We start from the raw sequence: 25130 nt of genomic DNA on the forward strand, positions 1-25130 counted from the left end.
GGGGATTGAACCCAGGCCTTTGCGCTGAATTATATCTGTAGCTTTTTATTTTTTATTTTGAGACAGGGTCTTGCTAAGTTGCCCAGGCTAGGCTGGAACTTGGGATCTTCCTGCTTCAGTCTCCTAGAGTGCCAGGTGTGTGCCACCATGCCTGGTTGAACATTTTTATATTACAGTTTTGCTATGCCAGATGGCATATAGAAGGCTAGTGATGCAGGTGATAAAAAGAATTTACCAATTGACAAGGAATGTAGAAAAGACAGGAGTTTATTTAGATCACTGATTGCACTGTCGAGAGAAACAGTGCATGAGTTTCCAAGAGAAAAATCATGCCACCAGGTTGAGAGAGATTGGAGTTTTTTTGTTTGTTTGTTTGGGACCTTGCACTTGCGAGACAGGCGCCGGAACCACTGAGCTAAATCCCTGGCCCCAGATTGGAGTTTTTATAAGGGAATGAAGATGTGGGAAAGGGTCTGAGTTGGCAAATGTAGTAGATATCTTAGAAATGTTTTCCAGGGCATCCTGTTCTTTCATTTTCCAGGAACACTTGTGTTGTAATTAAAGCTTTATATCAAAGTTACAAATTGTCAAGGCCACTCCTTCTGCCTTAAAAAAGCCTCTTTAGACTTAATGAGGGTATCTGTATGTTTTAACCTTTTTGGGGAAGATATAACACTAGCTCAGGGGAGGAAAGGATGTTTTTATATTTACTTTTATCTGGTACTGCTTTTAGTCCTCATTAGTGCAGTGCTTTGTGACTGTCTAGTACATGTTGAACTGAATGAAGTGTGTTATCAAAGAAGTCTGTGTGCTGAGAATTTGAACCCTTTTGTCACCACATTCCCCCCACCGGATGAATCAGCAAAGTCAAAATTATTGATAAGGGATGAAGTGGTCACATCCTTAACTGTGTGGAGCTGAGCAAGGACATCCATTGTTAGGGGCCCCTTTTGAGTTTGCTGATTGTCAGAGGTAGAGTGACCTTGACCTTAGAGACCTAAACTGGGTGATAAGCTCCAAATAGGTCTTTGTAGTAGGTTCAGGTGGTGGTCTGAAGCATGTAATTGATAACTGTGGAATTCTGGAAAAAATAAGCTGGAGAAGACAGTTACACAAATATGAACCAAATAGAAGAATTATTATAATAATGAGAACAATTGTTAGTAACCATTTTTATGAAGAAATGTTTGAAAGCCAGGCCCAAATAGGTCCTTTGTGAGGTAGGTGGCAGAACCACTGAGCTAAATCCCTGCCAGATCCTTTGTGATAGTTATAATGCACTTATGCATAAGAATCCTTCTTTATAACCTCTCAGCTCTATCTTTTGGTAGGGTTGACACAAGTGACTCCATTTTGATTTTGACAGCTCTCGTGTTTTTCTTATATCTTCTCTTGTCCTGAAGGCATTCCTGATTAATCATCATTTTTATTTTCCCTTGTTGCCAGGATGCTGTTCTGGTTATTGGTCTAATCTGGTGATACATTGGAGGGGAAGTAACTGATGATTTAGAGTTAGTGTCATATTCCCCTTTTAGCCACATTTGAGCAACAAAGAGGTTTAAAAGGAATAGCTCTTAAGCCAGGTTTACCTGGAGTCCATTATTAAGTTTAATTTTACCTGTTTTGTAGGTGATGGTTAAAATCGCAAAACAGGGCCAGGGATATAGCTCAGTGGTTTCTCCGCCTGCTGGGCAAGTGCAAGGACCCGAGTTCGATCCCCGGTACCAAAAAAAAAAAGATAGCTAAAATCTCAAAACATTGGATCAGGTCTTTTTGTTAGGAATTGTACTTTGCAGAATTTCAAGAGGCAGCAGTTATAAAGTTAAAAAAGAAAATATAAAACAAATTTAGAGTAAAATTTAGTTTGTGTAACAATTCTGAGTGAAGAAATGATTTTTATATCAATTTTTATCAAAGATAATCAAAGAACCAATTTGTCTGTGTTACTTCTTGAGAGTCTTTTCCAGGAATCTGAGTATAAATACTTTAGAGAAAAATCAAAACTGTGGATGATAAGACTGGAATTTTGATGAGTTTAGTAATTGACAATTTCTGTATTTTATATAGTATGTTAGGGTAACAATCACGGCTGCCAATATTATACCAGAACCAGTGGGCTTTTTGTTCATGCATACTATTTTTAGGTTATTACTATCTAATACTTTTGATTATCAGAGTGGCATTGTCTTTAACAATTTTACACAGGTTAGCACCCCTCACAGAAATGAAAGATTAGCCTTGGACTTTTTTGAGTTTAGGAAATCATGTTAATGACCACAAATAGACTTATTTACCCTGTGTATAAGTGTATCTCATTTATATAATAACAAAATGTTTATTTAGCCATTTTGGTAAGATTAAATTTTATCTTATAAAATCCTTACCCATATAATTTTTGTATTTCCTTTTTTTCTTGTACAAGCACCATGACTGTTTAGATTTTAAAATGTTTCTGGCACATTTTTTCATTTCAGATTTAACTCGCAGATGTTACATTTTAATTAGATCTGGCTGGATAATAGACTCCCAAGTAACCTTGAACAGTAAATTATATTAGTACCAGCAGAAAGCAGAAAGAAGAATAAAGATGTACTTTTTAGCTAGGGCTGATGAATCTTTACGATTTTACATGGCTTTGAATGTCAAATTACCTTAGTACAAATAGGAAGCACCAAAAGAACAAATTTAACCCCATAATTTTTTTTTTTTTTTTGGTACCGGGGATCGAACTCGGGTCCTTGCCACTTGCGCAGCAGGCAGCGAAACCACTGAGCTAAATCCCTGGCCCTAACCCCATAATTTTAGTTTAAGAATCATCCCAAAGTTATTTACAAGAAACATTTTAGGGTCATTGATCAGATAAAACTATTAAATTAAATCACAGAATTTAAAAGTTAATTTACCAATCAATCAGTGTTTCTCAATGGGCCCTCATCCATTTTTTTCACAGGCTGCCATGAAGGCTGTTTTCCCCTTTGGCATCCTGGGACAGGACTCAACCTTAGCCTTGCCACTTGCCGAGACCCAGGACAGGCTCTGTGTACCCTCAGAGCCACTTTTTTCTCTACCCAATATTTAGCCTTAGCCTAACTTACTCTCGATACCAACTTAGGGTTAGGCTCCAGTGGGAACTCAGTCTGGTGGTCTAGACCTTTTTCCTTTATCTTCTTGGCAGTGTTTCCCCCTGGCATTGATGCTTTGTTGTTATCCATTTCCCTTTTTCCTGTCCTCATTTTGCGTGGTCTTAAAGAGTTCAGCCTCTATTGTTGCCATGAGGCGGCCACCTCATGACCACTGTGGCCTTACACAGATATTTTTTCTTTAAATCGTATCGTCTGCTAACAATATGTTCCCTAATCTCAAGAGTCTGGGACCTTGGGGAAAACTGGAGAAGTCACCCCATTGTGGAGAAAACTGGAGCAAATTGGTTTAGGCAGCTGCTTTTTCAGCCACAGAGGGAGATTTATCCCACAGTTCCCTGTGCCTAAGGCCAGTTATTATAAACACAGATAAACAGGCAGATAAACAGACCAGACACATAGGATAATGACATCAAATCAGAGTGCACTTTAGATATATTGGCAAAGTGAAATTATGATAATCTTTTTTCTCTTAGTTTAAATAAATTAGTCAGTTAAAATTTTCCCTAAGGGATACCATAGTGCTCTTGTTTTTTTAGGTGAATCATAACAGAGGTCTCTTGTAGTGCTTTTATTATTTTAACAGTATAGAGTTACACCACAAGCATCATAAGGAGGAAAGAGCATCAGAGTCTGGAGGGAGCAGAGAGACTGAAGGAGAGTTATCTGGTGGAGGAGACACTGAAGGCTGAACTGAGGCCTAGGGTGGCTGAAAGAAGGATCATCAAGGACATCACTGTCAGAAATTGGAGCTGAGAAAAGTGGACTATGAGAAGATTTATAAAGGTACATGTCTTCCTGTAGTTTGGGATCCTGTGACAGGGCCATGAAGGCTTGAATGGAAGGGGCTTTAGAGTCTTTGCCCTAATTGTGATAGAAGTTGTTCAGTTGTATTATGGGATCTGATACTGAAGCCAGGCAGTATTGCATAGGAAAATGAGACATTTCTTCTTGAGAGTTTAGGGATTAAATTTAGACCAGTTCTTAAGAAGAATGCAGCCTAGTGAGTCAGAGGGAATGGAAGACACAAAGCCCTTTATGGGTCCTATGGAGATACTATGTCCATCCAAAGTGTCCCTTAGGGTGACAGATCACCTATCCTAGGGGGACGCATGAAATGTGTGCTTCTTTTGGGTAATTCCCACCCACGAATGTGAAGGCCAGCTTTACTCTGGGGTCAGTGTGGTTCTGGGGCCACTGTCCAGTTGATCAGGTTGGACCAAATGAGCAAGTAAAACAGTGAGAAAGAGTCATGAGCTAGAGTCATGGCAATCACTGAATCACAGGGAGGGGAACTCACCATCCTGGAGAATGGAAAACCTGCTCACTTGTGAGTCTCTGGATCAAGAAATTTAGCAGACTGAGGAGGAGGTTGGAAGCCTGCAGCCACAGGGAACAGACCAGCAGAGGAAGGCAGCGAAGCAGTTAAGGGGGAGTCCTCCCAATATGTACAGGTTCACCCTGGATAAGCTGCCACTGCCAATAGTGCTATGCATTGAGAGTAGTGAGTGTCCCAAAGAAAGAGAATGTGGCCCCTTACCCTTATGGACTATAGCAGGATGTTCTCCCTTTTCTGCTGCCTTCAGGCCCACTGTAGATTGGCCCTAGCCAGGGTCTATCAGGTGCAAGCAGGAAGTAAGGCTTTCCTCAAGGGACTGAGAGGAATCCCATAGTTTGTACTCTGATGGGTCATGGCTGTCAGGGTCGCAGTTCAGCGGCCTTTGAGACCCACTAGGGAACTGCCCTGTCAGGGACCTTCAGTTGTCCACTGGCTGATCTGTTGACCACGCATAAGTACCAGTGTGAAGAGAAGCCAAGAGAGGCAAGGAGAGATGCTTCCCATATGGGTCACCAAATGCTGTGCCAGATGGCATATAGAGGGCCTGTGATGCGGGTGGTAAAATTTAACCAATAGACAAGGAATGTAGGAAAGACAGGAAGTTATTTAGACACTGTCAAGAGAAATAGCAGGCGATTTTCTAAGAAAGGAATCTGTCATCAGATTGAGAGATTAGAAATGAAGATGTGGGAAGAGGTTTGAGTTAGCAAATGTAGATATCTTAGAAATGCATTTTCCAGGACATCTTGTTCTTTGTGCTCTTTCAGGAGCACTTGTATTGCAGCTAAAGGTGTGCATCAAAGTTGCAAATTGGTTAGGCCTCAAAAAAAGGCTCTTTAAACTTAGATAAGGGGATCTGTATGGGGTTTTTTTGGTTTTTTGTTTGTTTTTTTGGTACCAGGGATTGAACTCGGGACCTTGTACTTGCGAGGCAGGTAGCAGCACCACTGAGCTAAATCCCCAGCCCTGTATCTATATGTTTTAACCTTTTTGGTAGAGATACAACATTAGCTCCAGGGAGGAAAGGATGGTTTTTGTATTAACTTTTGTACCGTTTTTGGTCCTCATTTGTGCAGTGCTTTGTGACTGTCCAGTACATGCTGGACTAAAGCGTGTTATCAAAGAAGTCTGAGCGCTGAGAATTTGAACCCCTTTTTCTACCAGTTTTCATTCATTTTTGTATCTTTTAGTTTTGGGTGCTAGGGATTGAACCCAGGGTCTTGTGTACACTAAACATGTGCTCTACCACTGGGCTCCTTATGTGTTGTGTGTTTTTCTGAGACAGGGCCTTACTATGTTGCTCAGGCTAACCTTCAACTTCTAGGCTCAAAAGATTCTCCTTCCTCAGTCTTCCAAGTAGCTGGGACTATGTACATGTGCCACCATATCTGGCTTTACCATGTTATGCTTTTTTGCTTCCAACCATCAAACATTTTAAAGAACTGAAGAAGAGAAGGATAATCTATTATATTTACCCAAGTTTTTACCATTTCTGTTATTCTTCCCTCATTGTTGTTGATCTGGGTTTTCTTCTGTTGTCAGTTGTCTGTCTGTGAACTGTCCTTAGCAGTTGTTTCAGAGCAAGCTGCCAGCAACAGTTTCTTAATTTTCCTTCATTGAAAATATCTATTTCACTTTCATTTCTGGTGGAAATTTCCATTGGATATAGATTTCTCAGTGGACTGTCATTTTCTTTTGGCACTTAAACAATATTGTTCTGCTTCTTTGTTCTGTGTTCTGTGGTTTCCGGTGAGAAGTCTAGAGTCACTGAATAATTGTTCCCTTATATGCATTATTTTTCCTGTCCTTAATTCTCAGCAGTTTGACGATGATGAGCCTGGCTGTGGATTTCTTTGGATTTGTCCTGGTTGGGGCTTGATGAGCCTCTTAAACCTGTAGATCCATGTCTTTTGCCAAATTTGGGAATTAGTCAAGAATTATTTCTTCAATACTTTTCTGAACTACTCTATTTCTCCTTTTGTTTTTTTTTTCCTTTTGGTACCAGGGGTCGAACTCAGGACCTTGCGCTTGCAAGGCAGGCAGCGACACCACTGAGCTAAATCCCTGGTCCTTTTCTTCTGGAACTCTGGTGACCTGAATTTGGTATTGACCCATGGGTCCCAGAAGCGCTGCTCCTTTTTTTTAGTATTTTGTTTGTTTTTCAGATTGGATAATTTCTCTTGAATCAATTAGAAGCTTCCTGCCTTATTTCTGTTATCTTTGTTGTGCTATTAAGTCCTTCCAGTGCAGGCTTATTTCAGTTGTAGTCTTTTTTATTTATTTAGATCATCTGTTTCTTTGATGAGACTTTCTGTTCTTCTCTTGGTTTCCAGAGAGTTTGCCCTTACTTTTGGGGTGTTTTTATAGGAGCTGTTGCACAGACTTTCTCAAATAATTGCAATGTCTACGACAGCTCCATCCTGGTGTCTGTTGATTATTCTCATGTGAGTTGGGAGCTGGGGGAAAAGGCCAACAATTCATTTTTTTATTAATACCACAGGGTGTTGTAGTTTTGCTTTTCTCTAATTTGGTCCTGAGGTCTGTCTCAAGAATGATTATAAACTGCTATCTTGACCTGAGGGGAGTCCGGGAGATGAGGTCATAGATGTTTATAATGTGCCTGTCATGGGGTACTTCTTTATCCTGGTTAATGGCTTAATGTCTAAATGTCCTACCCATGATCAGGTATCCCTCTCACAAGAAACTCGTTCTTATTGGCAGATGCCTTGTGACTCTTGTCTGACCTGTGTCCAGTTTATTTCCACCAAGACAGCCACTCTTGGAGAACCATGAGTGGGAGAGAAGTTATGGTCAAGTGTGTCATCTGGCGAGACACAGAGCAGACAACTAAATAAGCCATGAATAACAGAGGCAGTTTATTACTTACAGATTCTAGAGAAGAGTGCAGCATGCCTCGCAAGGTGAAACAGCCAGGGGGAGCCTTCTAGGATACAGCTGCTGGACCAGAATGAGGCAGGAAGGATTTGGGGCAGAAGCCTTTTTAGGACTAAGAGTGTTACCTAGTGAAGTTCTAATTGGAATATTTGAAGTAAGCAGGTATGAGTTCCCTTGAGTCACACTGTGACTGAGAGGGGCCACTGTGCTATACTGCTGCTGTTCACATAGCTGTCCCATAAGAAGGTCATCACTAGCAGTTGGTTGTATAAGGAAGATATCTGATCAACCACCGGGAAGAGGTGGAAAACTGGAAAGCGCACCAAGGGTGACTGAGCGATGCTGCTGGTATGAGAAAGTCCAACTTAAGTCACAATGAATGCCAAGGCAATGTAAAATGATAGAAATTGTCTACACAGGGCCGGGGATTTAGCTCAGTGGTTTCGCTGCCTGCTGCACAAGCGCAAGGACCCGAGTTCGATCCCTGGTACCAAAAAAAAAAAAAAAAAAAGAAAGAAATTGTCTACACAGTGGAAAATCCATGCTTCCTAGACTGGACACCTCTGGTGTCAGATTTCCCCCTGCAGGATCTGCATGGTTCCTCTCCTTTCTGGTTCTTTGGCTAACAGAGATAAAGAGCATTTCCCAGCTGAGTGCTTTTTGTGTGTTCTCCCGGTCATGCAGACTGCCAGAAAAATCTTCAGGCTCATTGGAGGAACAAGAGCATTTTTTCTGCTGCTTATTGTCAGCCAGGCTTCCCATCCATCTCCTTTGCTGGTGTCCCAGGCTTCTCTGGCAGTATTAGAGGGATACCTGTTGATTTTCCAGATGGCTGATATGTACTACCTAGGCTGCTTTATGTTGTTAGGTTGGGGATTTAGGTTGGGTGGAGGGTCATAAGATGCTGTGCTTCTGTTAAGTCCTTGGGTCCCTAACCAGGCTCCTTTCTTCTTTTTGCTCTCTTGAGTCCTCTTTTGGTTGCCTCTTAGTTATTACCAGGTCTTATAGTTATATTTGGTGTGGGTAGAGCAAAGAAAGAAGGATCTGTGCCATCAAGTCCAGATTAGAAGTCTACCATTACTATATAATATCTATTTTTTTAAACAAGGAAAGCATGTAACATACAGTTGGATAACTTGTCCATGTGGTAATTTAACAAATGCTGAGTAACTACAGTGAGGTCACCTTTCCATACCAGACTAGAGAACTACCCATTCCTCCTAAACTGCGTGTCATCATCTAACAGGTTGGAAATCCCTAACCCAAAAAATCTGAAGTCTGAAGTGCTCCAAAATCTAACATTTTTTGATTAAGATATGTTATGTATATGTACCAACTCCCCATGATGAATGTAATCATTATGTACTACAAACATACTAATAAAAATTAAAATTTGGGAAATAGTGAATTTTTTGAGCACTGACATGATGCAACAAATGGAAAATTCCCCACCTGACCTCATGTGATGGGTCACAGTCAAACTACAGGTGCACTAAAAATACTTTATAAATTACCTTTAGGCTATGTGTGTATAAGGTATATATAAAACATAAATGAGCTTCATATTTAGCCTTTGGTTCCATTCCCAAGGTATCATTGTATGCAAATATTCTTTCTTTTTTAAAAGTTACTGAGTATTGAACCCAGGGCCTTCACACTGAGTCTCACTAGGTCACTAAGTTGCCCAGGATGGGCTTGAACATATAATCCCCCTGCCTCAGCCTCCCTGAGTGCTGGGCTTTACAGGCATGAACCACCACACCAGGCTCATAATTTTATTTGGTCCCTTATAAAATGTGATATTTTGGTTAATTCCAGTTCTGTCCTATTTCAGAAAGTTAGGGAGTCAATAAATGTCTGTATATCTCTGCATTCTTTTTTTTTTGGTACCAGGAATCGAACTCAGGACCTTGGGCTTGTGAGGCAGGCGGCAGAACCACTGAGCTAAATCCCCAGCCCTATGTCTGCATTCTTGATGTGACATTTTTATAGGACAGATTCCTGGAACTGGCACTTCATTTTTTTTGTTTGTGGTTTTTTTTTTGATATTATAATTAATTTTATTGGTACATTTTAGGTATACAATATAATGACATTCATCATCGGAAATTTGCACCTTTACATTATCTTTCTTGGTTCTTATTGTTTCCCCATTCCCATGCCCTCCCTTCAACTATTCTATCCCTCCCTATTTACAAAGACTTTGTTTCCATTTTTTCATTTTCTCATATTAACTCCATTCTCTTCTTTCCTTTCCCCTACCTCTCCCACTTCCCCTTCCCCTTTGCCCCTTTTCTTCCTATTTCACATTATCTGTTATACCTTTTAGTCCTTATTTACACTTTCAGTTTCCCATACTAGAGAAACTATTCAGTATTTACACATGTGTGTTCTATTTATTTCACTTAAGAGTATCACCTCAATGTGCATCCACTTAGCTATAAATGTCTCTAATTTCTCATTTTTGATGGCTGAGTAGTGCTCCATCTTATAAAAAACCACATTTTCTTTATCCAGTCTCCAGTTGATGGGCAATGGGGCTGCTTCCAAGTCTTAGCTTTTACAAATTCTGCTGCTATGGATATGGGTGCACATATACATTGTGGTGTGATCCTTTTAATTCTTTGGGGAAGGTATCCAGCAGGGGAATAGCTGGGTCAAATGGGACTTCCAGTCCTAGTTCTTTGAGGTATCTCCATATTGATTCCCACAGTGGTTGCACCAGTCTACACTCCCACCAGCAGTGGAGCAGGGTTCCTTTTTCCCCACAGCCCCACCAGCATTTGTTATTGGTTGATTTCTTGATAGCAGCCATTCTTTGTGGGGTGAGGTGGAATCTCAGCATTGTTTTTGTTTGCATCTCTTGAATGACCAGTGATGTTGAACATTTTTTCATATGTTTATTTGTTATTTCTACTTCTTTGTCTGAGAAATGTCTGTTCATTTCAGATGCCCATTTTTGGATTGGGTCTTTAAATTTGGGAGGTCTGATTTTTTGAAGTTCTTTATAGATTCAAGATAGTAGACCTTTGTCTGAGGAACAGCAGGTGAAAAGTTCTTCCCACATTATGGGTTGTCTCTTCACAGTGTTGGTGGTTTCTCTTGCTGTGCACAAACTTTTTAATAAAAAGAGATCCCACTTGTTTATTATTTGTGCTAGTTCATGGGCAACTGGGGTTTTGTTCATAGAATCTTTTCCTACTCCATTGTCTTCTAGAGTTCTACCTAACCCCAGTTCCAGCCCATTCAGTGTTTCTGTTTTAATATTTAGATCTTTAATCCATTTCGATTTTAGTTTAGTGCATGGTAAGAGATATAGGTCTACTTATAATCTTTGGCAAGTTGAAACCCAATTTTTCCAGCACCATTTATTAAAGAGGCTATCTTTCCTCCAGTGAGGGTGTTTGGCTCCTTTGTCGAAGATGAGATGGCTGAGTGTGTCTCCAGTTGTTTCTGCATCTGCTAATCTGTTCCACTGGTCCTCAGGTCTGTTTCTTTGCCAGCACCATGCTGTTTTTATCACAGTAGCTTTGTAGTATAGTTTCAAGTTGGGGGTTGTGATACCCCCAGCCATGTCTCTGTTACCTAGAATTGCTTTTGCTATTCTAGATCTCTTCTTCTTCCAAATGAATTTTTGGATTGTTTTCTCAAGGTCCGTGACACATGCTGCTGGAATTTCAGTTGGGATTGCATTGAATATGTATAGCAGTTTTGGAAGTATGGCCATTTTCACTATGTTGATTCTTCATACCCAGGAGCAAGGGATGTCTTTCCATTTTTTTTTCTTTTTTTCTCTTACATTCTTTTATTGGTACATTTTAGGTATACAATATGTTTACATTTATCATTGGGTACTTGTGCCTGTACATGATGCATCTTGGGGCTGGGGATTTAGCTCAGTGGTTCCGCCGCCTGCCGTGCAAGCGCAAGGACTGGAGTTCGATCCCCATTACCAAAAAAAACAAAACAAAAACAAAAATCATGATGCATCTTGGTTCTTTTTTTTTCTCTATTCCCTGTGCTCCCTTCACCCCCTCCACCCTTCCCTATTTTCAAAGACTTTGTTTCTGTTTTTTTCCTTTTCTTATACTTTTTCCTTTCCCTTCTTTCCTTTCCCCTTCCCCTCCCAGTTCCCCTACCCCTTTGGACCTTTGACTTTCCATTTTCTGATACCATCTTCAATCTCTCTTTTCAGAGTGCTATAGTTTTCAGAGAAAAGGTCTTTGATTTCTTTTGTTAGGTTGATTCCTAGGAATTTCAGTTTTTTGGATGCTATTGTGAAAGGAGTTGTTTGCCCTATTTCTCTCTCAGTGAGTCTGTTGTTCATGTAGAGGAAAGCTGTTGATTTTTGTGTGTTGACCTTGTATCCAGCTACTTTACTGAATTTGGTTATTAAGTCTAGAAGACTTCTGGTGGAGTTCTTGGGGTCTTCTATATTGAGTATCATGTCATCTGCAAATAATGACAATTTGACTTCTTCATTTCCGATCTTTATTTCTTTTATTTCTTTCTCTTGTCTAATTGCCATGGCTAATGTTTCCAAAACTATGTTGAACAGTAGTGGTGATACTGGACATCCTTGTCTTGTTTCTGATTTTAGTGTAAACGATTTCCATTTTTGACCATTTAGTATGATATTGGCTGTTGGTTTTTCATAGATGGCTTTTATCAGATTGAGGTTGAGACCATCTATTCCAATTTTTTGTAGGCTTTTTATCATGAATGCGTGTTGGATTTTGTCAAATGCTTTTTCTGCATCTATTGAGATGATCATATGGTTTTTGTCCTTGGCTCTATTGATACAGTGTATTACATTGATTGATTTGCATATGTTGAACCATGCCTGCATCCCTGGGATGAATCCCACTTGGTCAGGGTGTATGATCTTCTTGATGATCTTCTGCATTCTATTTGCCAGTATCTTAGTCAGGATTTTTGCATCTATGTTCATTAGTGAGATTGGCCTATAGTTCTCCTTTTTGGTTGGGTCTTTCTCTGCTTTGGGGATCAAGGTGATGCTTGCATCCAGGAAAGAATTCGGGAGTATTGCTTCCCTTTCAATTTCATTGAAGAGTTTAAAACAGGAGTGGCAGTAGTTCCTCTCTAAATATCTTGTAGAATTCAGCAGTGAAGCCATCAGGACCTGGGCTTTTCTTAGTTGGTAAGTTTTTAATTACGTTTTCAATTTCATTGATTGATATTGGGTCATTTAGAATTTTATGGTCTTCTTCGTTCAACTTTGGTAATTCATACATATCTAGGAATCTGTCCATTTATTCAGTGTTTTCCATCTTATTGGCGTATAGGTTCTATACGAAGTAGGTATTGATGATCCTCTGGATTTCTGCTGGGTCCATTGTAATTTCATCCTTTTCATTCCTAATTGCATGGATTTGGGCCTTTTCTTTCCTTTTTCTGATAAGGTTGGCTAAGGGTTTTCCAATTTTGTTTATTCTTTCAAAGAACCAACTCTTTCCTTCATTGATTTTTTGTACCATTCTCTTAGTCTCTGTTGCATTGATTTCTCCTCTGATGTTTATAATTTCCTCCCTTGTATGAGCTTTGGGTTTGTCCTGCTCCTCTTTGTCTAGAAGCTTGAGGTTCAGCGTCAGGTTGTTTAATTGGGCTCGCTCGGTTTTCCTAGTGTGGGCATTCACTGCTATGAATTTCCCTCATAAGACTGCTTTCATTGTGTCCCATGGATTCTGACATGTTGTATTGTCATTGTTATTTAATTGTAGGAACTCTCTGATTTCTTCTTTAATTTCTTCTGTGACCTATTGGTTATTCAGAAGTATGTTGTTCAATTTTCATGTGTTTTTTGAAATTCTAGCGGTTTCTTTTGCTATTGATCTCCAATTTCATCACACTATGGTCTGATAATAAACAGGGGATAACTTGAATTCCTTTGCACTTACTTAAACTTGTTATATGACCGAGTATGTGTTCTATTTTGGAGAATCACCCGTGTGCAGCTGAAAAGAATGTGTATTCTGATTTTGTGGGGTGGAATACTCTGTAAACATCTTTTAAGTTCATTTGTTCAAGAGTTTGATTGAGTTCTACTATTCATTGCTTATTTTTTGTCTAGTTGATCTATTTATTTGTGACAGTGGGATATTGAGGTCCCCCACTACTATTGTATTAGTGCTTATTTGCTTTTTCATCTCCGTTAGTATTTCTTTTATATAGTTGGGTGCACTAGTGTTTGATGCATAGATATTTATGATTGTCATCTCTTCCTCTTGGATTGTTCCCTTTACAAGGATGTAGTGTCCTTCTTTGTCTCTCTTAATCAGTGTTGGTTTGAAATCCACTTGATCTGCAAAGAGGATAGCTACTCCTGCTTATTTTTGGGTTCCCATCTCATGGAGTATTGTTTTCCACCCTTTAACTTTCAGTCTGTGAGTTTCTTTTTGAATTAAGTGTGTTTCTTGTATGCAGCATATTGTTGGATCTTGCTTCTTGACCCATTCTGCCAGTCTATTTCTTTTGATTGGTAAATTGAGACCATTGACATTGATGGTTATAACTGATATGTATCGACATCATTGTCATAACTTTTTCTTTTTGTTGGATTCTCCCCCTTTGCATTTAATTTCTTGTCGTGCCTGATGGATTCATTCCGTTTGGCTTCCTGGGGTTGTGATCCTCATTGTCTTTTCCTAGGATATTGTCTGAAATTTTTTGGAGTGCTGGTTTGGTATTCATGAAGTTCCTTAGGTGCTCTTTGTTATGGAAGTATCTTATTTCTCCATCAATTTTGAAAGATAATAGAGGCTTTCGCCTGTGCTTTCTTCTAGAACTTTTGTTTTGTTTTTTACAGTACTGGGGATTGAACCTGGGAACTCTTGTATGCTAGGCAAGTGCTTTACCACTGAGCTACATCTTCAGCTTTTTTATTTTTACTTTGAGACTAGATTTTGCTAAGTTATCCAGATTGGCCTTGAGCATGCTATCCTGCTTTAAAACTCTTGAGTAACTGGAATTACAGGTGTGTGTTATCATGCCCAGCTGGTTTCATTTTTGTATATCTGGTTCACATATCGATTTGGTTTTATTCTTGAGCATGGTATGATATATGAATCTCATTTAATGTTTTCCAGATGTTTCTCCAGTTATCCTAGCACTATTTATTAAAAAGTGGGTCTTGTATAATAGGTCATGTGAAATAGGAAGAAAAGGGGCAACGGGGAAGAAAGTGGGAGGGCTAGGGGAAAGGATAGAAGGGAGTGGGATCAATATGAGAAAATGGAAAAATAGGAACAAGTTTTTGGAAATAGGGAGGGCTGGAGGAGTTGAAGGGAGGGCTGGGCAAGGGTGAAAAACAAGAACCAAGAGAGACTATGTAAAGGTGCAAATTTCCAATGATGAATGTCATTATATTGTATACCTAAAATGTACCAATGATTAGAATGAATAATCGATAATATAAAATAGGAAGAAAAGGTCCAAAGGGGTAGGGGTAGTGGGAGGGGCAGGGGAAAGGAAAGAAGGGAAAGGAAAAAATGATGAGAAATGGAAAAATGGAAATAAAGTCTTTGTAAATAGGGAAGGGTGGAGGGCGTGGAGGGCTAGGAATGGGGAAAAAATAAGAACCAAGTTGCATTATATAAAGGTACAATTCCCAATGAGAAAAAAAAAAAGTGGGTCTTTCATTTTGGACTTTGAGAGCATGTCTGGATAAAAATATGTTTTGGTATCTGGTAGGGCTATTCCTTCTGTTTTTATTTTCCAGCATTTTCTAGCTATTCTTGCACGCTGGTTTTTTAAACAAATTTTTTATTAGTATATGTTTTCCATACATAATGATTATATTCAGCTTGGGAGTTAATACATATACTATCTTGATCATTTTACTCTCCCATATGATTTTTAGTATTACCTTTTTTCTTTTTTGTTGTTGGGAATGGAACTCAGGGCCTCGCCTATGTTAAGCAAGTGCTTTGCCACTGAGCTACAACCCCAGCCAATGCTACCTTCTTTTGTACCATTTAAAAGCTTGTTTCTTTTTTAGGATCTCATTAAATTTACAAATTGCCTTAGGGGTTACTACATCTTTGTGAATTTGTGTCATTCTGTGATGAGTCTGACAGCCCTGAAGTTAGATGGAACAGTTCCCAAAAAGAACACCCTCACTTTCCCCACTGCAAGTTCAGAAGTCCCAAGACCAATATGAGGATTGATACCGTGATTCACTGGAAGGAGTCAAAACTCACTGAAAGCTGTTCTGCTCAGTTACAGCTCATTACATTGAAAAGTTACAGATTGGAATCAGCTATGAGAGAGAGAGTGTGTAAGGTCTTGGAAATTCCTAAAGCTTCTGTTCTGCACCATCATGTCACCCTCCTACTGAGCAATGACAATATGCAAAGTATTGCTAAACAGGGAAGCTCACCTGAGCTTTTGTGTCCAGAGGTTTTGTTGGGGTTTTACATTGGTATGATTGAATGCATCTTTTACCCCAAAGGTGAACTCAAATCTCCAGCCCCTCTCTTTTCTCTGGAGGTTGGGCTGCTATCATGTAGCTAAAAGCCTGAACCTGCTATGGTTTCAGTGTCTCCTCCATAGCTCATTTTAGAGTTTATTGCTATTTATTGTTAAGAGGTGGAACCTTTTAGAGCTTTTAATGATACAAACAACCTGCTGTGGCATGTGTGCCATAGGTTCGCCACCACTGCTTTAGGAGGTGATTAGGTTATGAGAGCTCTAATTTCAGTAGGATTGGTGCTGTTAGGTGTGGGCATGGTGGTGCACACCTATAATCCTAGCACTTGGGAGGCTGAGTCAGGAAGATTGCCAAGGGTTCAAGACCAGCCTAAACTACATAGCAAGAACATGTCAAAAAAAAAAGTTTGCTCCCTCTTTACTTCAGCCACAGAATGATCCAGCAAGTAGAGCCTTCCCAGATGATGGCCCCTTGATCTTGGACTTCCCAGCCTAATTTACCCAGGCTCAGGTATTCTGTAGCAGCAAAAAGGACTAAGACACCCTGTAATCACATGATAGGGTTTTATAGCCTGGAGTCATTTCATTAGCTTAAGGTATCTAGGGGCCCACCTGGAGTCACTTCATCAGCATAAGCCATCAGGGCCCACCATGAATACTAATGATACTTCTGTCAGTTGGGAGGTGTAAAGTTAGGTTATTAGATTTGAGGTCTCCTTTTTTGTTGTGTTTATAGCTATGCATTTCCCTCTTGGCATTGCCTTAGCACTTCATCCCATAAGTTTTGGTATGTTGTATTTCCATTTTTATTTGTCTCAAGATATTTTGTAATTTCCTTGTGATTTGTTCTTTGATCCATTGGCTGTTCAGAAGTATGTTGTTCAACTTTCATATATTTATGAATTTCCAGTTTTTCTCCTATTTTTGATTTCTAGTTTCATCCCATTGTGATTGGAAAGAAATACTTTTTACATACTTTTAATCTTTATTACTTTACTGAGACTTATTTTGTGGGCAAACATATGGTTTATTCTGCTTTTTTCTGGTACCAGGAATCGAACTCAGGGCCTCATCCTTGCCAGGCTGGCACTGTGCTGCTGAGCTACATCTCTGGCACATATGGTCTATTCTGAAAAATGTCCCATGTTCATTTGAGAAGAATATGTATTATTATTGTGTGGAGTGTTCTGAACTTTATTTGAAGTATAGTTGGTTTATACTGTTATACCCTTATTAGTCTGGATAATAGATGCTCTATCTATTATTGAAAATACTATATTGAAGTCTCTAACTATTATTTGTAGATCTGTCTGTTTTTCCCTTCTACCAATTTTGCTTCATGCTTTTGGCTATGTTATTTGGTTTATATAAGTTTTTACATGTTATATCTTCTTGATCAACTGACCCTTTATCAATAGATAATATCCTTCTTTTTGTCTTGTAAGGTTTTTTTGTCTAATGTTAGTGTGGCCACCCCCACTCTCTTTTGGATATCATCTCTTTTCATCCTTTCTCTTTTATCTTGTTTGTGACTTTGGGTATAGAATAAGTTCCTTGAACACCAGGAGCTAAACAAATAAACAAAAAAGTAAAGCAACAAACAGAAACTGAACACCTGTACTAGTCTACAGATTGGCTTGGTGCTGGAGCACTCCTTCAGGACTCCACCATGCCTGTGTAGTCTGTGGGGCAGCCTTAGGTGAAAGGGTACAGGCTTTTCAGGTCACTTGTGAATGGGTCTTATTCTGGGCATAAATGTGTTTCTAGATTCCCTTGTACATGGGTGCTTTTGAATATCTGAATGTTCAAGACTGTCTCCCCCAGCTGTTCCCTTCAGACAGTCCTGTTCTGATGTGTGTATGGCTGGAATCTTTTGCCCCAGCCTCTGCAGTTTAGCTGTCTTGCAACCTTTTAGAGCGGTGCCTACTGCTTTACTACTCCAAATTCCAAGTTCCACAAAACAGGCAAGCACATTGCACCAGTCCTCTGGGAGCCCTCAGACAGATTAGAACACAAATCAGGTCTGCCTTGTTGCCTCCAGGCCCAGGGGCCCACACTAGGAACATGAGTGACTCGTTGCAGCAGTAGCTGCACATCAGGGAGTGGAGCAAGGGCAAGAACAAAGCCCCCCCCCCCACATGCCTTTAATTTGCTTTTTTCTCAATTCTACCTTTGCTTGGTTGCTGCAAACCTTTGTTTCCCAGAGTTCTGACAAAGATAATTCTGATAATTTCTTCTTGTTTCGTATGTTTCCTGTGGAAGGAGGAAAGCTTGACAAGTTCTTATTTTGCTCTCATTGTGGGGGGAAATTTTGTCAGTTGAAATGTTGGTTTTCCATAATTTTTTTGTTTTGTGGTGCTGGGGATGGAACTCAGGTCCTCATGGATGCTGGCATGTGCTTTACCACTGAGCAACATCTCCAGCCTCAGTCATCTGAAATGGTTTCTCCTTTTCTATTGTTTTTAAAGCAGCTTTGAATGGATACAGACTGTTTTTGTCCATTTATTTGAAAGACAGCTGGAATTTGGCATTTGTTTTTTATTTATAGGTAATTAGCGATTTGAAGTAGTCTCTATGTTTTAGAATTATTATTATTTTTGGTATCGGGGATTGAACTCAGGACCTTGTGCTTTGGGAGGCAGGTGTGGTGCTGCTGAGCTAAATCCCTGGCCCAGTCTCTATTTTTTATTATAAGCTATACTGAAGGTAGTATTATGTGTCATTTTATGTGCTGTTTGTGTTGATCTGTATTGTTTTTTGGAGGATATATATAGAGATTTGAATTTATACAGATGCAGTCATTCTAGATTACCTGGAAATATCTTATTTTTTAATTCAAAAGCTAAGGTATGATTTACACACAGTAAAATTTACATATAGTAAAAAGCTGAATGTACCGTTTATGAATTTTGGCAAAGCCGTACAGTTATGTAACCACTGCCACAAAGAAGACATGGAAGAGTTGTCACCTCCCAATGTATAAATTTGCAGCTGGCCCCTTGCTGCACCGTGTCTCCTAATCACTGATAGATTTTCACCCTCTGAAGTTTTGTCTTTCTGGTAATGTTTTATAAATGGAACCACAGAGCAAGTAGCCTGTTGAATCTGGCTTCTTTCCCTTCACATAGTACATTTGAGGTCCATCCATGTTGTTGCCTGCATCATTGATTCCTTCTTTTTCATTGTACAAATAGTATTACCTTATGTAGATTCCAGATTGTTTGTTCACTGGTTGAAAAAAATTTAGGTTTTTTCCAGGTTTTGTTGATTAAAAATATAGTTGCCGGGCCGGGGATTTAGCTCAGTGGTTCTGGCGTCTGCCGTGCAAGCGCAAGGTCCCGAGTTCAATCCCCGGTACAAAAAAAAAAACAAAAAAAAATGTAGTTTGTATGTGGCTCGTTGATGTTCATTATCACACAGTATCCCATTGAATGACTGCATGTTTGCTCATTCTGCTGTTGATGGACATTTGAATTTTCCTCATGATTTCATATTAGAAACAATGCTGTTGTGAACATCTCTGGGCTTGTGTCCCAGAGAACATGTTCATGATTTTCTCTAAGGTGTGTAGCTATGAGGAGAACTGCCGGGTGGTGATATATGCAAATCATTAACTTTAGCAAAAAATGCCAAAGCATTTCCCAAAGTGGTTATACCAGGTTATATTCCTGCTAATGGTGTATGGGAGTTGCCATTTCAGGACATTACAGTGTAGTAGTCTGCTTAGCTTGTACCCTTTTTGGTGGGGGTGTAGTGTTTCAGTGTTGTGTTAAATTTTCATTTATCTGAATGCTAATGAGCTTGAGTATATTTCAGTTCACCCAAGTGCTGTGGTTGGTGCATTTTCCTCTATTCATAGGTCATTTGATTTTCCTTTTGAATGAAGTACCTACTCTCTTCTCTTGTCCGTTCATCTGTGTTTCTATGTTTCTGATTAGTTTGTAGGGGTTAAATAGTCCAGATAAGATCCCTTTATTATTCATGAGCATCACAGATAATCTCTCCTTTGCGGCTTGCCTTTGCACTGTCCTACTTTTAATCTCGTAAGGCTTATAAATCTCTTCCTTTATGAGGAATGCTTTTCATGTCTTGTCTCAGAATTTGTCCCTTATCCTAAGCTTAGGAAAATATTTTCTATATAATTGTATAGTCTTGCTGAACCCACAGCTCAAGTTGCCGCCCAAGTAGCTGCAGGGGAATTCCCAGAAGGGAGAGCCCCAAACCGTCTAGAAATGAGGCTGCTCAGGATTCCAAAGTTGCACTCATGCCCAGGTGATCTGTCCTAAGCATTTATGAGGGGAACAGGCTGTGATGTCCTCATGACAGTAAGAGGAAGGGAATGTCCTACCTAGTCATGTCCAGAGAAAGAGGTCAAGGGATGAAGTTTATATGAGGGTTTAAGGAATTTGGGCTTAGGGCCAGGGCCTGTTTCTTTCAGTGTTTTGGGCATAGCCTAAACAGCTTTATCGGTGCCTGAAAATGTTTAAGGCCCCAGATTGGGCTTTAGAGTGCAGAGAGAACCCTGCCACTGATTGGGTCATAGAGCAGTCAAAAGACTGATTTTCGGTCAGCACACGGAGAGCAGAGAAACTGGGGAACCCTATAGTTATTTACTTTTCTTCTTCACAGGTTTTTATTACTACATGTTTGCAATACCTAATAAATACATTTATTGTGGGGAATTGGGGTGTGTGTGTGTGTGTGTGTGTGTGTGTGTATGATCTCATATGTTGGTCCTTTCTACTTCCCCTTCCCCTTCCTCCCATTCCCCCTCATCCCCACCTACAGTTATTTTATAGATATTTTACTGTTTTGTCTAACATTAGACTTACAGATTACCTGTAGCTGATTTGTGTGTTTGGCAACAGGGGCTAAGTTGCATTTTTTCCCATATAAATATCCAATAACCAATCCAACATCTATTGAAAAGCTCACCCTCCCCCCACCGCTTTACTGTGCCAACACAGTCATAACACAGGTGTCTATATGTGTTTGGATTTTTTTTGTTCCGCTGCACTATCTATCCTTGTGCCAATATCACATCATCTTAAATTTCCTATTACTTAATGGAATACTTTTTCTTTCAGGATGGATGAGAGTAGGTCACTAACTTGCTTTGAAGTAGACATCCTGTATTAATTCATCACGATGAGCTTGGAACCCAATGAGAAATTACCCTACATTCTATCCCCATCACCCAGTGGTCAGCATTTTACAATAAAAGCAATGTGCCATTACAGGAACTAGTGACATTTGAGGATGTGGCTGTGGATTTCACCCCAGAGGAGTGGCAGTATGTGAACCCTCCACAGAGAATCCTGTACAAAGATGTGATGCTGGAGACCTACAGCCACCTTGTCTCCTTGGGTAAGAAGCTTCCTTGGGAAATGTGGCTGTTTATGATCATTGCACCAAATGGAGAGCCTTTTCTTTCTCAATGTCCTCCTTTTCTCTCCCGAAAAGCTTTCTTGGAAACATAAAACTCAGGTTGAATGGTTTGACTTTATCACAGTGTCAAACAGTAGGTCCCTTGTGTTGCTCCTAAACTGCAATTTCCTTTGTCTCAGGGTCTCTGAAGACCAAAGAAGTATCTGTCATTTCTCATTATCAGGGCAGCAGGTTACTAAACCAGACCTCATCCTCAAGCTGGAGGTGGAAGAGCCATGTCCGGCAGAAGGCAAAGTCCCAATTTGGAGCTTTTCAGGTAAATAGGACAGACTTCAGCTCTGAGCACATGCATGCCCAGCCTGTCACTGGGGGAGGGCATCCCATAGGGCTTTCGGGACTGTCTTGGGAAAAGTTGTGGCCCTTTGGCTCTGTTGGAGGACATGGACATGAACATCTCGTACATAAGACTGACACCCCCCCTTCTCCTGTCCCCCCATTATCACTGTCCTTGTGTTGCTGCTCACTGGCAAGTTTCTGCACAGTTCCTTTCCTCACAGATCAAGTGTCTTTTACATGCTACCATGCCCCAGCCCTGTTGCTTCCATGGTTCTCATCTGTCACAGACTTATTCAAAGCTAGGCCCACATTAGTTGTAGGCCTGGATCTAATGCTGTAATTCCAGATTGGATTCTCTGAGTCCATTCTTATTCAGCTTAGCTATTCATGTTAAGCCATGGTCTCCTAAAACATTTTAATTATCCATTTTTTGTGGTACTGGTGACTAAACCCAGGGCCTTTGCACTGAGCTACATCACCAACCCTCTTTTGAGACAGTATTGCTAAATTGCTAAATTAATTGCCAGGCTAGGCTCAAACTTGTAATACTCCTGCCTCAGCCTCTCAGAGTGCTGACATTATAGGTGTGAGCCACTACGCTTGGTTATCTTTTTTGGTGGTGGTGGTGGTAGTGGTGGTGCTGGGGGTTGAACTCAAAGTTTTGTGCATGCTAGACAAACACTACCACTGAGTTACACCCCCAGCTCCTTAATTATCTACTTTTTGAATTAATGTTGAGATATAATTCACTATCATATAATTCAGCCATTTAGAGTACTTTTTGGTATATTCATAGTTGTGCAATTGTCACCATTATCCAACTCTAGAATATTTTCATCACCCAAAAAGAAACCTCTACTTTTATTAGTCTCTTTCCATTCTTTCCTTCCCCCATTCCCTGGTAAACCTGATTAACTTTCTATCTATATGGTCTTGACTGTTGTTGACATTTCATATACATGGAATCCTATGAAATGTGACCATTTTGGGGTTTTTTGTTCATTTGGGATGTTATCAAAGTTCATCCATGTTGTAGCATGGGTTAACACTTTATTCCATTTTATGGGAATATTCTCTTGTATGGATAGAGAACATTTTGTTTATCTGTCTGTTGATGGACATTTGGTGGTTTCCACTTTCTTGGCTATTATGACTAATGTGTATATGAACATTCATGTACAAGTTTTTGTGGTGGTGTAGGTTCTCATTTTGTGCAGATACACAGTATTGGAATTATACTATATGGTAGTTGTATGTTTAACATTTTGAAGAATTGCCAAACTTTGAATATCTCGCTCCTCAAAAACTTTCATGGAGTGGGGTTAACGTTCACTGATGATTCTTGCCTGATCACTTGTTACTAAGATGGTTGATTTTTCTCTTTTCATTTCCATTACTGTCATTATTCATGTTCATGTCCAAATTGTCTTCAGTGTGTCTAGTAAAAGTTTCTTTGGGCTGGCTCCCTCTCCTTTTGGCATGGCCCTATCATTCTTTAAGCACTTTCTCACTTTCTAGCACAAACATATTCTATGTTCACCTGGTGCTTTCCCTGTTTCAGATTGGAATGAGAAGCTTCTACAAGGACCTCTGGTTCCTGTTAGGGGGAATGGTACTTAACCTCATTCTGGTATATAAAACATGGTTCTCTGTTGTGTTTTTCTTGTAAGGCTGTAGTTAGATTTAGAAGTTGGATCAGTTTCTGAGGTCTTTTTCTTTTTTGCTTCCTAGTTATTTCCACCAATAGGCATGTAATATACAGTTATCTCTTGTGTTCTGTTACTAGTCATTCATTGGTGATTAATGCTTAGCTCCATTAATTCATTAATGGCTACAAAATATCGATATTTAAATTTTGTCACTTCTTCATTGATGAGCTGGAATACTTTTATAAAGAGAAATTGCCCCTCATCCATTATTTGGTTACCACGAATTATATGTTATACAGAAATGACAGGCTAAATGATTGAGGTTTTATTGGCATATTTGCCAGTTTTCAGGATAAAGAGTTGCTTTGGTGCCATCACCCAAATGTGACCAATGAGTTATGTCCTTTTTTGTGTAGCATTTACAGACTTAGAGATTTAAACATTTTTATGTCTTAATCAATTGCTTTATTATCCTTACCATGACTCAAACTATTCCATCTCTAGCCAGTGGAAACTCCTTCATGTTGGTTTCCAGGTTATTTGGTAGTGTTCTTGCTTTTTGGTGTTACAAGTTCAAGGCTCATTTTGTGTATTTCTTGTCTCTGATCTGGTATTGGCCATTTCTCCAAAGAGCCCTTGTAGGGAACAGGGAAAGGGGACGTTACTAGGACCTCTGTAGTAAGTCCTAGTCTCCTGCGAGCCACAGCAGCACAAGGCGAATTACAGGAAAGGTAGAAAAACGAGACTTTGAGAAGAAGCTGAGCTTTGGGTCTGATCAGAGCTGCTCTGAGCAGCAAAGAGGAAAGCCCCCAGTTTACCAGTACATCAGGTGAAACAAATGTAACAAATGACTTGCAGAGAGTTCAGTACGTAGCGATAAACAAGGTGTAACAGATGACTTGCAGAGAGTTCAGTACATACGGATAGACAAAGTGTAACAATCCAAGAACAATGAGGAACTGAGTAGATGAAGATTTTGTTCCAGGGTGTCTTCAGCTGGTGTAATCTTGTCCTGGAGAATCACAGCATCACCCAGTCATTGAGGTCTCAGTCGTGACCGGGGGCCAAAATGGAATTATGGCCTGTAGGCAGGAGAACTAGGCCTAATCAAATGGTTTTTCCTTAAAATTATGTAGCATTGCTCCCGACAAGCCCTGGTTCTTTTTAGTGGAAAATAATGTTTTTAATATTTTAAGACCACAGCTTAGATGTTAGGGAATCATGTTTTAGCCCTTTTCATTGATAGAGTTAGGACCTATGTATAAATTTTTTAGATAACTCATATATTCCAATTGATATTTATAAATCAAATCCTGGATGTAAAGGCTTTTAATAGATTGCTTTTATATCTGCTGGTAGTATTGTAGTGTTATTCTGAGACAATGGTATATGTAGCCTGAGTCAAGACAACTAATCATGTTGGTGCCACTGTGAGTTAAGACTTTCAGCCTGGTCATTAGGAAATACAGAAGAAAACATTTACTATTATTAGGAAATTCTTTTCTGTTCAGTTTTGCTTTGTGATTATATAAAATATTATATTTACTTGGTTCCAAAGTCATATTTAGAAAACAAGGTACATACAGTGTAGTCAGAGGCTGCTTTCCCTCTCCACCCATTTCTTTTTTTCTTTCCTCCACAGGTAACCTTTAATAAAATTTAAAGGTTTATTTTTTTACTGTTTTTTATACTATGAGCCTATATGAATATACTTACATGTACAATTCTTTCTTTAGAAAAACAGTATCATACTATCCAGTTTTATTCACCTTTTTTTCACTTAATAGTTAAGAACATGTTACATATATAGATACTCCTTATTTCTTTTTACAATAATATATCTTAATAATCAACATGATAGTAATAGCAGTTGTTGTAAACATCTTAAAGCACTTTCTATGTGCCATGCAAACTTTGTTATAAGTAAACAATGCT

General features: G+C 39.5%; 1 protein-coding gene across 8 annotated transcripts in view; it reads left to right on the forward strand.

Moving 5' to 3' along the window:
• Positions 1 to 25130, forward strand: part of Znf182 (zinc finger protein 182) — a 35546-nt gene that overhangs the window by 5987 nt on the left and 4429 nt on the right. For 7 of the 8 annotated variants that reach the window (XM_087189921.1, XM_087189924.1, XM_087189925.1 and 4 more), the window contains 2 exons: positions 21063 to 21189; positions 21434 to 21526. In XM_087189921.1, coding sequence (XP_087046047.1) covers positions 21063 to 21189; positions 21434 to 21526 — 220 coding nt within the window. Of the gene's footprint in view, positions 1 to 3726; positions 3927 to 21062; positions 21190 to 21433; positions 21527 to 25130 lie in introns of all 8 variants that reach the window. The other variant, XM_087189923.1, reaches the window with a different exon arrangement.

Source organism: Heterocephalus glaber, unplaced genomic scaffold (assembly GCF_053883595.1).
Source record: "Heterocephalus glaber isolate CG9 unplaced genomic scaffold, H.glaber_assembly_v1.0 deba00001547, whole genome shotgun sequence".
NCBI lineage: Eukaryota > Metazoa > Chordata > Mammalia > Rodentia > Bathyergidae > Heterocephalus > Heterocephalus glaber.